General features: G+C 45.5%; 1 protein-coding gene across 1 annotated transcript; it reads right to left on the bottom strand.

Annotated features, from left to right (window-relative positions):
* Window positions 1-12,416: 12,416 nt before the first annotated feature.
* On the bottom strand, window positions 12,417-12,605 carry CCR75_004051 (uncharacterized protein; the record flags this gene model as incomplete). The annotated part of the gene is made up of 1 exon (XM_067962141.1): window positions 12,417-12,605. The coding sequence occupies one exon, from the start codon at window positions 12,603-12,605 to the stop codon at window positions 12,417-12,419; it is 189 nt and encodes a 62-aa protein (XP_067815309.1).
* Window positions 12,606-13,437: the final 832 nt, after the last annotated feature.

The raw sequence follows: 13,437 nt of genomic DNA, 5'->3' as shown, positions 1-13,437 counted from the left end.
GCACAAGCCTGCTTCACAAATGTTGAGTATTTCGTTTTTCACCTAGCACCAATTATTGTGTGACCAAGCAATGGCCGGTGCCGCAAGATCAAGTCGATTATCTCGACGAGTTCTTCACAAACGAGCCAAGGTGGGACATGTCCGTGAGAGTAAATTTCTTTACTGCAGCCCGACCTTTTGTGTGCGTAAAGCCACAAGTGGATGACATGTGGTTCATGCTTACAATAATCTGAACAGGGCGACCATACCGGCGCAAACGCGAATCCCGTTGAAAGATGTTGTGTTCAACTCTATGGGAAGTCAATTTTTAACTCTTTTCGCGTTGGATTTGAATGATGGCTACTATCAGGTACTCATGAGAGAATCCGATGTAGACAAAACGGCAGTAAGGACCCCAAGCGGTGTCAAGTGGCTTGTGATGCCACAAGGTTTGCAAGACGCACATCGACATTCAACCGTAAGGTGACTTACGTGATGCCTCAGCACCGTGCCTACGCGCCAAATTACTTTGACGATGTATTCGTGCATAGTAGGTCCGAGGAAGGGCTGAGCTAAATAGAGTCGAACAAGCATCATTAAGACGCTGTGTTGCAGACTCTGGAGAACGCCGCATTGTACGTCAAGTTGCAGAAGTGCTTCATAGTGGTCCCGAGATACCTGTGCTGGGCTGCAACGTAGGTACATCGAGACAAGTTAAAATCGGTAAGGGAATGACCAATCCCACGACGTGTGAAGGATTTGCGCGAATTCCAAGGGCTCGCTAATTACTTGCATAAGTATAGCAAGAATTATGCTGAGCAAACTAAAACATTATCTGACCTCCTTACAAAGTACGCAGAATGGGTTTAATTTAAAGAACAAGATGATGTATTCACATCAGTGAAGCAATGGCACCGGTCTTGGCATTGCCAGACGCGGATAAGCCCTTTAGCGTTGTCTGCGATGCAAGTAATTTTGCAATCGGCAGCGCGCTCATGCAGAAGGATGACGACGGCGTTGACAGGGTCAGCTCTTATCAGTCCCGGCTTTTAAAGCCGCGGAACTGAGTTACCCTGTGCTTAATAAGGAGCTACTTTCAATGAAGTATGATCTTGTTAAGTTTCGAGTGCAGTTGTTGGGCAACGAACCATTTGTGGTTCATTCGGATCACGCATCACAGCTGACCGCGATAAACTCAGCGCACCTCTCGCCTTGAATGGAAAGATGGTTTCATTTCTTCTCTAAATTTAGTTTTAAAGTTGAATACAAGCTGGGCAAAAATAATGTCTTGGCTGACGCGTAATCGCACAGACCAGACTTCGAGCGAGACAAGACACCAGGAAACTGTGTCTCGTGCTAAGACACAAGTTGAGTCGTCAAGATTGGCAGCAATGTAGGTCTACCACGTGACGAGCTCATTGGCTTCCGAAATTAAGGAGAGCTACAGTCAGGATAAACATTGTTGCCTGGTTTTGAATCACTTCGGTGTACGAAAGGTTTCCCTTCCGTCGCACCTGAAGGATAAGCTAAGTCGCGTTAGCTTCAGCGATGGCCTTTTACGGTATCAGCTGTCACATTGTGATCCCTTGAGTATCTACGTACAGATCTCAAGTGGCAGATACGTCACGAGCTCCAAGATGCACCATCGAGTGGGCATCTGGGCCGTGAAAAGACATTCTTTCGAGTGCCAGAGAATTCTATAGGCCACACCTATATTGATGGGTGGCCTACTGTATTCGCTTCTGCGAACAATGTCAGCGCACAAAGCCTGCACAGCGAGCCATTGAAACCGCTGCCGATTCCAACGAACTGTTGGATGTCGGTCAGTCTGGACTTCATGTTTGGCATGCCGCCTGACCATAAGGGTCGGACGGGGCTTGTCATCTTTGTAGACAGAGTGAGCAAAACGATGCATTTAACACCATGCAAAACATCCATCACAGGCAAGGATGTAGCTCTCTTGTTCCTGGATCATGCACACCGACTACACGGGATGCCCGAGTACGTAGTATCGGACCAGCATCCATATTTTACGTCTGGGTTTTTGCGTCATGTTGTTTGAGCTGCTAGGAAGCAAGCTCCACATGTCGACCGCAGATCACCCCCAGACCGATGGCCAAGCAGAACGTGCCAAACGGGCCGTGGCGGATGTATGACGCACGATAGCGACTCCTAAAGAATTGAGCAAACTATTGCCCTTTGCAAAGTTCGCTTTAAATAACAGTATTCACGCAAGTACGGGTGTGACACCGTTTTATATAAACGGACTGCGCCATCCTCAAACGCCAGTCTTGTTTGCGCGTAGCCCGAGTTTTAGTGGGGAGGGCCCCTCACTAAGCTCGGTGCGAAAGAAGGACTCAATTTCGTCAATATGACGATGACCCGCGATTGTATAATGTCAACGAGCAAAACTTGCCCTAGTGACCAAGCAATAACTATATTTCGCTATTGACAACTACTTCCTATGACCGACCTCTTGGCGGTGTCATAAACGAGTTTGATGCTAAAAGCGTAAGCGAGGCTCAACGATTTGTAGGTTAGCGATTAGCCATCACACGAAAAGTCCGAGACGCCATGGCAAGCGCGCAGGCTAAGCAAGAACAATATGCAGACTGAAATGGTCGCAAAAACAATGAGTTGGTTAAAAACTACTATTAAGTACTACTTAAAACAATGTCCTCAACGAAAAGGCATTTTTTAAGAGTCTATCATACGACCCATAAATAAACAAACTTGCCGCTTTTCATCGGGCAGTGTACGGTGGTCGAAGAGGTTAAAAAACTAGATTATAGGCTCACCCTTTCCCCTATATGAAGACGAACTTTGTACTTTACGTGGATTGCCTAAACGGTTTGTTGATCCAGAAGAGATCATATACCCTCATCCGTCTAAGGAGACTGATAGTGACGCCGACTGTGATTCGAGCGTCGATCTGGTGAGGGAGACGGACAAGGTGAAAAACTTCCAGCCGAATGACTTCTCAGACCACGATACGGACTTGGAGAGTGTGTGACATCGCGCGCGTAACGCGGATCCCTCAGCATCAGCTTTTCCGAAAACCTTGACGATCCTTCGCGTGGACATCGTGAAGATCCGAAATCAGTCGCAAGACTTGACTTTCGATATCCCTGATCCGTTGTTCAGCAGCGCTCAGCGCCTGCGACTGAACGGATGCGGGATAGGCTGCCACGAGAATGAGGGCGAAATTGCTGCTCCTATCGGGCGCCAGCCGCACCGATGGATGCTGCTGAGAACCAAGGCTTCCTTATTGGAAGGTTAGATGCTTACCGCTCCTTGCAGCAGAAATATTACATCCTCGTCCAGTGGGAGGATACCAAAAGAATTCCGACTCTTGAGATCTAGTCGACGCGCTGCGCGTCGACGTACCGGGCCTGGTGTCTGCTTATGAGAATGGAACACCAGTTGTCGCTCCGCTGGTTCCGAATGGACTAGCAGGGTGGCGTCATGAGTAGAACCAAGGGGTACAGTACCGCCCATGATTTCTTTCACACGCAAGCAAGCGAAGTTAATTGCTGCGACCGTTGTAACGCCACAACAAAATATGGTTGAAGCGGCGCATGAATTCCGCTTCGTATTGGTCAGTTGATTCATTCGAATGCAACACAACTGGGATCGGGGAAACACGACCAAGTAATTTCCCGGAGCCTTCCATGAATTATAGAACCATAATAGTTGTGTGCATCTAAAGTAGCGCGCTAGGAGCGACGCACTCGTTCCGTTCAGATTAAGGTCATTCAAATGGAGGTAAAATTGGTGGCATGCCACCAGTGACATAGCGGCGTTCAATGCGACTGGGTTGTGACACCGACTGGGCACTCTCACGTGCCGTCGGTGGAACTTTACGCTCAGGATCTCCTGCGTCAGACCCATTTTGAATGGTGGTCTGAACGACAGGTGTTGTGGGTCTACCAAACTGAGAAGCAGCTGCGCCTTTAAAAGCAGCGCTTTCACAAATGGTCGCTGCGATAGCTAGCACAAACGACAAGACAGTTGCTTTGTTGACGTAAGGCAAGTTGGCCTTCGCAGCGTTTGGCGTCAACATGTTAGGAGCAATGGGTGAAGTTCGGATGGGCAATAAAGCGCCATCATCCTTTCTCATAGATCGCTGAACTCATCAATACTATGAGGTGATGGCAGCGGTGTCGACTCATTGTAGTCAACAATGGGCGACGGGTCTACATCCTCACTGTGAAAGTGGAATGGATCATTCAGCCCAATTATCAGCGCGACAGCAGCAGTAGCTGTCGGCGTTGTAACTGTGGCACTGAGCGAGGGCGGCGTGTTAACGCGGCGCATACGTCTCGTGCGTGGTTGTGAGGGCACGACCCATCATCTTTGCCCCTCTTAGGGGACGTTGGCGCCGTGTGAGTGCATACAGGTCGCTTATGTGACTGAGAAAACTAAAGCGGCGCGTAAAGCTGCTCGCTGTCCCTCGGTTCTTTTTGATAAATTTGAAAAATGTAAAATTGTTTTTAAAGGGGCTAAAGTTGCCCTATGTTACACAATCCCCGTTAAATACACTTTGTGTACATGAGGGGATGGTCAATTATGTTAGTGAAGTAATTAGGCTCCCCACTTGGGTGTGGTTCACATTGAGAACCACCCTCGAGTATGTGATGCACCTGAGGGCATTCACATTAACGGGGATGACGGCTAGCGTCATCCAAGATGCGAGGTATTTCGAAAATACGCTCGCAATACATATCAGAGCATATCTACAAAGATTGCATTTTATGATTAGTTAAATAGGATTTATACTTAATACGATTAAATATAAAACAGTCTAAATACTACTTTCTAATTGACAAGTGCGCACATGGAACCGGCTTACCGCTCCTGTGACGTCTATGAAACTAAGATTTCTAGTCCGTTGGGTGAGGTCGCTTAGGCGCCCACCAACAACCTCACTGTACTAATGACGTAATCATTAATTGTATTTCAAAAAGTACTGTCTTGTTCTTTTCTATGAATCTGATGGATGGATTCTATTAGATCCTTACGCGTGAATAAGATATCCCGTTCACAACAGTAGACACCCCAAGCGGAATGCTATGGAGTGGCTTGTTATGCCACAGGGGCTTAGTAATGCCCCTGCAACATTCAACAGATGTGTAATAATCTGTTGAGATCGGCGCGTAATTTCGCATCGAGTTATTTTGACGACGTCTTCGCTGATAGCAGAGCCATAAACGGATGTCGGATGTTGAAGTACATCGTACCCATGTCCGAAAGGTTCTTACACTTATGCGTACATACAAGGTGTATGCATATCTCAAGAAGTGTATGTTCGCTGCAAAGCGCACTTCTTGGGTGCATCGTGTGGAAACACGGTGTAAGCCTTAATCGGAAAAAAAATTAAGGCGATCACCGACTGGCCTGTGCCGGCCGATGTAAAGGGACTTCAAAAGTTTCTCGGCTTAGCGGCGTACTTACACAAGTACTCCCGCAACTATGCCGAAATGACAGTACATCTTTCTTCTTTGTTGTGTAAATGTGAAGTGGTACATGCAGCGCTGATTGTCAGTATTTCTTTAAAGGTATCAAGCAAAGCTTGATGCAATCGCCAATCCTGGCGATTGCGGACCAAGATATACCATTTCATGTGGTCTGTGACGCGAGCCGTTTTGCAATCGGCTGTGCGTTGATGCAAAATGACAGCGGGCGCAGAGTGCGTCGTCTGCTATCAGTCGCGCATCTCCACCCAGCTAAACGCAATTTCCCAGGGCATGAAAAGGAATTCTTTGCCATGGAATTTGCACGGGCTTAGTTTTTTAGGGTACATCTCTTGGGACATAGACCGTTCATTTTTTATACGGACCATGCGTCTTTACGCAAGGCCGTTAACAGTCCACACCTCTCACAAAGAATGGCGAGATGGTGGTCTTTCTTCGCGGAGTATAGCTTCTCCGTGGAATATAAACCAGGATGACTTAATGTCGTCGCTGATACCCTTTCGCGCCGGCCCGATTTCGAGCCGGCAGCGCAAAAGAACAGTGAGGATGAACTTACTGTTGCAACAATAAGTGTTACGTAGTCAACATTACTGAACGACATTAGAGGAGCTAATCAAGAAGATAAGGCTCTTTAAGAGTTCATCTATTACCTTAAACACCATGACAATAATCTTTGAAAGGATTGTCGGAATTGAATCGATCCCCAACGCTGTATTACACAGCCATTACTGGCGACACCCCTCGTGTCATCATCCCCACCCATAATGATTTTTATCATGTATAAGTGCCACGATGCACTAATAAGTGGGCATCGTGGACGTGAGAAAAGTTGTCTCACGATAAGCCGCAATTGCTGCAGGCCACGCCAACATGGATTGCAAGTACATACGTGCTTGCAAAGCTTGTCAACACGAGAAGCCCAGTGCTTCATCCCGTGTTCCGTAACAACTTCTGCCTGTTCCGGCAGAGGGTTGACAGTCCGTTTCTAAGGACTTCGTCTGCGGATTTCCCGATGCCGTTCACAAGCTTTTGTTTGTTAAGCGTTTCAGCAAATTGGTACATCATGCTGCAGTCCCGGAGTCGATCGCAACCAAAGGCTGTGCCTTAGTCTTTGTTGACACGATATTTTGACTCGATTGGTTACCTTCCGTGAACTGGTATCAGACTAAGATCCCAGATTCACGGCGGAGTTTTGGCAATCTGTGTTCAAATCAGTTGAATTGTCAACGTCTGACCATCCTTACAATTACCTGTGCTTGTTAAGCTATCGGAGGATTAACGATACAACTTTTAAGGTATCGCGTATGCTGGGAATTAGCGTGAAGATCACGCTTGTCCTGCTTCAAATCCAGGGGCTCGGCTCGAGCCCTGAATTTGTTACGTAGCGGATGAAACATTTGCCTGAGCTGGCTCTTAAAGATCTCATACGACCACAACATGTATGGATCGCAAAGCTTGAGCCATAATTTTTAAGATTTTGGCACGTCCGGCCAAGTTGGCCACGCCAAGTTTCACTTTCATCGCATCATCATTGATGTGGCGAGCTTCAATGACGTCGTCTTATTCGGCGAATCATATTATAAATGAGTCTCCTTCGGCTGCCTGATAGGAAAAAAAATCCAATAACACCTTCACAACGGCAAACATTACTATTAAAAAGGGGTACTTTAACTAGAGTTTTTAAAGTTAGCCTTAAGAGTAGAGATTCCCATCTCCCAACGTTTGGGTGACGAGGAAGCGTCAGCCCGCTAGCAGCATGTAAATATTGATGTCTCAACAGTTCCAACTATTGAGCGTGCTGTTTTCTCAACACCTCTGCGTATTGAGAGCCTTGATGCTAAAGCAAGGTTACTTGTTTTGGGGGGTACTCGGCTATGGCCGCATGTTGTTCATCTGTGTTCAGAGTAAACAGCATGACGCCAACGGCTGGCCCGCCTTCGACCGAACTCATGCAATCGACCACTCTCTATTTAAGGTCACTCAATGAGTGAACCTTTCACGCGTTGCCTAATAGCCTTCTTGAGAAGCTTGAAAGCTCCTCCTTTTTCATCCAATATGTCCATGTCGGATGGAACGTGCGTAGGATATTAAACGGACTACGAGCTACGCCAGTACTGACAACAGTTCAAGTCAACCTACACTGATCACAGTGAATGTAAGGTGCTCGATTACTTCACGTACACGACGTGCAGAAAAAGGGTCTGAGTATCGAAGAAGTCTTATCTACTACGGGTTAATTCGAAGGCATTTGAATAGGGAAAAAGTAAAACTGTATTAATATATCAAGCTCTTTTAGAACGATCCTCTATCTACTGGCTTTACCTAAATGAATAACTAACTATGCAATGCGCCTCATTGCACGACGCCAAATCGTGTCTTGTAACGATTGGCGGGGTTGATTTAAGCTCAAATCAACCAATCAACAGAACTAATGTCTAATTGCGTCAATATTACCAAATTTGGCAATATTGGAATTATTTAGTCAAAATTTATAAAAGTGAATCTTAATTCCCCTCAGATTTTGGTAAAATCCCCTCAGTCTGATATGTTTGAATAATTTTATGCATTTTATGTGGTTACTGGAAGGCCTGTTCATTTGTAGTCTTGATAGCTTTCATAATTGATGCTTTTATATGACAATCCACGTTACCGCCCAGCTGGTATTGTCAGTCTTAAGCAAACAGCTGTCTTCACCGCCAAGTATTTTCAGCAAATTGTAACTTATCAAGATTTAAGCCCAATAGGCTTTGGCTACTCGTCACGACCCCCTATCGTCAGTTTCTTCCTTACGCGCATCACGCGTAAGGAAGGTTGGATGTAAGATAAGAAGAACGGGAATAGTCGATCTTTCAGTGTCATTATTACATGCAAATCAATAACTATCACCTCCACGCTTATTACATACCTTAAATAAAATCCTACTTAGCACTATTGTCAAATAAATTTGCGCGGTCACTTCAGTTTGTTGCCTTGATCGATGTCCCGAGATGAGCAGGATTATTTTACGACAGTTGTGAAGTACCCTAAATTCGACTAACTTGAACGAAGAGGTCATATGCAAGGATGTGGATGGAGTTCAATCAGAGACTGAATTAATTTTAAGCTTTCCTTACTAACAATAAGCTGGTGCGAAGCACTCTTAACGGTATCGCTTATCCTTATCTGGTTCTTTCTAATGTCATCTCTCCTACTTGACGCATACATAATAATGTGAATAACAAAACGAATAGTTTTAAAGCTCTAACCATATGAGTGGTTGTAAAGCTTAAAGCAAAGATGATTGGTCAAGGCCTCACTTAGATGACTCCTGAATTGATCTATCGTTGATGCTAATTGAAGTCGGCTACGAGATCTTTCCAGTGGGAGACATGACTGGTGTTTTCTTTTCTTTTTCTCTAGTTGCGACTTCAAAAGTTTTCCATGCCAATGTACGAGCCAGTGGTTGAAGATTTAAATTAGCTCTTCTTCAAAAGACGTTCTATAGTTTAAAAATGATATAACGTACCATTATCCACGATTTTGGATGATGTCGGTATCAGACGACTAAGGAAGTCGGGGCATAGGGCGATAACAGATCGACGTTGAATGTAGAGTTCATTTGGCTCATTGACCGTGGCAGCTCCATCTTGGCTATGTTCTGATTGATCATCCGAATAATCTTGAATGGCCCAACCTTCCGTGCAGCAAGGTTGCTCGTTTTATGTCTGCAAATTTTGCGGCGTGAGCCGGTACAATTTGACTTATATCTAACCATGACGAGATCTCCCTGCTTGAATACAATCTGGTGAATGCGACATTTTTTATCGTAGTACTTATTTGCGTTTCTTGAGCTTTGAGCAGATTCTTTCTAGCTACCAAAAAAAGTTTCTGCTTCTTTTCTGCGAATACTTTGGCCTGTTCAGATACATATTTTGTCTCTGTGAATTTATCGCTTATTTTCACACAGCTCGCTCTTTGCGGCCTGTGTCGATTTCGAACGGCGAGAACCCGTGGATACACTGACAAGCGTAACATGGGTATGCTCGATTGTCTCAGGTGATGAACCCTGTCAGTTTCTTGGTAAGATACCATGCATCGAAGAGCATCTTCAACTACTTAGTTCCGCCTTTCCGTTTGGCCGTCTGCTTAAGCTCGATGAGCTGTGGTCATGCTAAATTCGATTCTCATTTATCTTCATTAAAGATTTCCAGAAGCTTGAAGTGAACTTGCTGTCTCTGTCAATTATAATGACTTCCGGCAATCCATACTAACGTACGACAGTGTTGAAGAAACACTTAGCTACATCCGTTGCGTCGCCATTTGCTTGCAAAGCGGTATATTTTGTTTATATGAACAGCTTATCGACGTCAGTCATCAATGCATCAAATCCGTTCGACGTTGGCAGCCCAGTGATAAAACCCATCGTTACTACATGCGAACATTGCTCTGGAATTGGACGCCATCATAAGCCCGTTCTTACGTTGGACCGTCGTGCCTTCAACGCGTACAAGTTTCGCATGACTTCACGTACTCCTTGATGTCTTGCGCATCGTTTTCCAGTAGTACTACTGGGCGATGCGCAGGAATAAGTGGCGATTTCCAAGATGCGCTGCGATTGGTATATTATGGTATTCCAAGATAATTCGAGTACGCAGCCGATTTTCATTTGGGGAAGCAAAGCCGCTTTACTCTGTTTGAAGACTTAATGAAGAGGCGATAGCCTGATTTGACAAAGCCACTAATGCCACGCACGCCAGTGTTCCATATTGTGCTAAGCTCGGGTCATTTGGGATAACCCTGTTAAATCTCGTTTTGTGCTTCCGACGCCAGCTCAACACATGGCGAAGCGACATGTATATTACAATCGAAGTTTCGCTTCCTCCCCCTGCAAAGCCAGCGTCGAGGATAGAGAACGAAAACGAGAGCCACGCGAAGCGCATGATAGTTTGCATTGACGAAACGTCGCCTGGGCAACTTGTGAATCCAGCTTGCCGGGTCGGCGTGATAAGGCGTCAGCGATGACGTTTGAATAGCCCGTGACGTGATGTATCGTAAAGTCAAATTTAGCGAAGAACGTTAGGTATCGAGCCAGCTTCGCGGAGACTTTGGGATAATGCATCAACCAAGAACACGCACTGTTGTGCGTGTAGATGTCGAAGTGACGGCCGCGAAGATAATGGCGCCACTTTTCTAGTCCATTTTGATCGCAAAGAGCTTCGACTCTTCTGTGGGTCAATTGAGATCATGCGTGCCTAGCTTCTTTGAGTAAAAGCCGACCGGGGTGATCATTTGACATAAAATTGGGAGAGGACCCCACCGACTCAAGCTTCGGATGGATCAACAGTCGTAACAAATGGCTTTGAGAAATCAGGAAGAATTAAAACATGTGCAGACTGCAAGGCTTGTTTTAGACGATTGAAAGCGGCATCTTGTTCTCCGCCCCAATTCCAAAAGGAATTTTATGGACATGAGGACTGAGCGGCAGGACGGTGTGAGCAAACTGAAAAATAAAGCGGCGATAGTACCCAAATACCCGCACAAATCGAGATAGGTATGTAGCTCCTTGATAGACGTGGGAGTAGGCTACGTTGCGATCGTTCTTGGACTTACTGACGGGAAGTCCGTGAGAAGACACGTTGTATCCCAGAAAACTTAAATTCGTCATGCCAAACCTTCATTGTCACGCTATGGGAACAGTTTATCCTCGCGAAGACCCTAATTAAGCACTCGAAATGTTTATGTGATAGGAAAATATGCAAATGTCGTTCATATAGACCACAAGGAATGGAATTTTCCCTAATGAAACTCGCATTTTACGTGACCATACACCGGGTATACCGGCTAATCCCATAGGCGCGACGCGCCATTGATAAGTCTCGTTATTGCTTCGACATGCAGTGTAATGTTTAGAATTTGGATGATCACGCATCTGGAGGTATCCTTAAGCTAAGTCTATGACGAAAAACAATTTCGTCTTATTTGACCAAAGAGCTCGTCAATGCGAGGAATAGGGATCGTTGGAGCGACAGTTTGAGAGGTCACGTGGCGGTAGTCAATAGCCCACCGAATTGGAACCGTTGCATTTCCGGAACGAATACATTCAGTGCGAGAGAGCGCATGACCTGTTGTGTGGTCCTTTTTCGAAATGCCAAAAATATTGGAGACACACGAAGAGTCCCACACCTCGATCCAGCATTTGGCAAGCTGCTCGTTAACGAACAAGCGGTGTGAAAATTGCTCTGTCCGCAATAGACGAAATGGTGGCCTGTTGCTGGGTTGAGCATCCGATTTCATGGTTAGCGCGCCGATGAGGCGGAATTTTATCCGGTAATTTAATCCGTAGCACATCCGAATACATTGTGATGAGGTCAACGATGCGAGGATCTGTTACGGCTGACTGCTCGGTGACTTGAGATATCTTGACGCGATATACTTCGGAAAAAATTGGAGTTATGCACCTTACGATTAAAGTCAGCGAAGAAAATACTGGTTGGCTTGTCAACAAGAGTTGGAATGACTGAAAAGACAACCTCGTGAAATCCCCAGTTAATTACTAATTAATGAGCCGTAAACATGGTTTACCCACGACGTCATGTTTGAAGTCCATCGGCCATACGAGGATTCGGACGTCACAAAAAAATCGTCCCTCGAACTCAAAATTTACCAAACCTTCTTCGACCTGCCTTTTGATAGTGTTGGAACCATCGAACCGCTTAACTTGTAAGGTCTTCATAGCCAAAACACGCTAACAATCCTGGTCATATGACGTTACGTGTCACCCCAGAATTAAGCAGGATCCGGGCATTTCCGTTGCCGCATTTGATGACCAAGTCGTTGGCCAGACTATCGTCGTCGCCGTGTGAAATTCCAGAAACTTCTTCAGTCTTCGAGTCAACTTCGTCAAAATAATTCATCGTATTGCGGTCTTGTCGATTGTCGTTTCATGTGTTGTGCGTGATGCGGTTTTGCAATTTAAAACACTGATCAATGGTATGTCTTTCGTCTCGCAATAGCGGCAGAATAACTGTGAGCTCTAGCGTTGATTTGTCTGGAACTGTCCGCGCGGGCGGAACGGTCGGGCGTTGCCAATTTCCATTGGTCCGGATCATGGCGGAATTGCGCAGGCGACGATACGAGCGGTGTTTCCGCAATTAAATGATGATGTTCCGACATTTTTGTTTCCATTCCATTGCGACCGTGACCGCTTGACTCAAGATGGTGCAGCAGCAGAACTCGACTTCCTGTCGGATCGCACTGCGAAAACCCCACTGAAAAATAGATGATCCTGTCTATATGTGATTTGCACCATGATTAACAGAAAAGGACAACGTAATCGGCCAAATTTTGAAGTGTGATTGCTTAAGTGAATGCAGATCGTCACGTCGACGAATTTGAAAATCAGCCGAGACACATTTACGATTTAGGTTTGTAAAGAAATTGTTTACAAAATTGATGTTCTGCCGTTTAATTGAATGCCATTGGACAGCGGACCTTGAAGACCGCTCGCAAGTATGGCAATTATTTTTCCGAAAATTGAGTCCTCCAGCCAACTTATTCATCTCGCCATTTAATATTGCTCCATTTGATCCTAAAATAGACGGACTGATTCTTCAAGACGGCAGGAATAAGTTCGAAGTTTTATCCCTTCAATACGAATGCCAGGGTCGGCACGATGATGCGTAAGGATGTTCTAGCAGCTGTTGTTGTTGCATCAGCATTTGTACAACACTCCCCATGAGCTGCTTTTATGATGGGTATGCGATAATTTTTTAATCGAAGACTTATTCGAAACAAGTTAAAATACACTACATTTGTAACGGGCTAGAGTTGCCCTAATGTTACACAGTCCCCATTAAGTACATTTGGTACTTAAGGGGATGGTCAATTACTAAATAATAGTAATAAGACCCAACACTCGGGTGTGGTGCACATTTGTGACCAACCCTTGTGGATGTGATGCACATGGGTGCATTCACATTAGGAGGGATGACGCCCAGCGTCATCC

Source organism: Bremia lactucae, linkage group LG1 (assembly GCF_004359215.1).
Source record: "Bremia lactucae strain SF5 linkage group LG1, whole genome shotgun sequence".
In the NCBI taxonomy this organism is placed as follows: domain Eukaryota; phylum Oomycota; class Peronosporomycetes; order Peronosporales; family Peronosporaceae; genus Bremia; species Bremia lactucae.
This window is presented reverse-complemented; position numbering and strand designations above follow the sequence as displayed.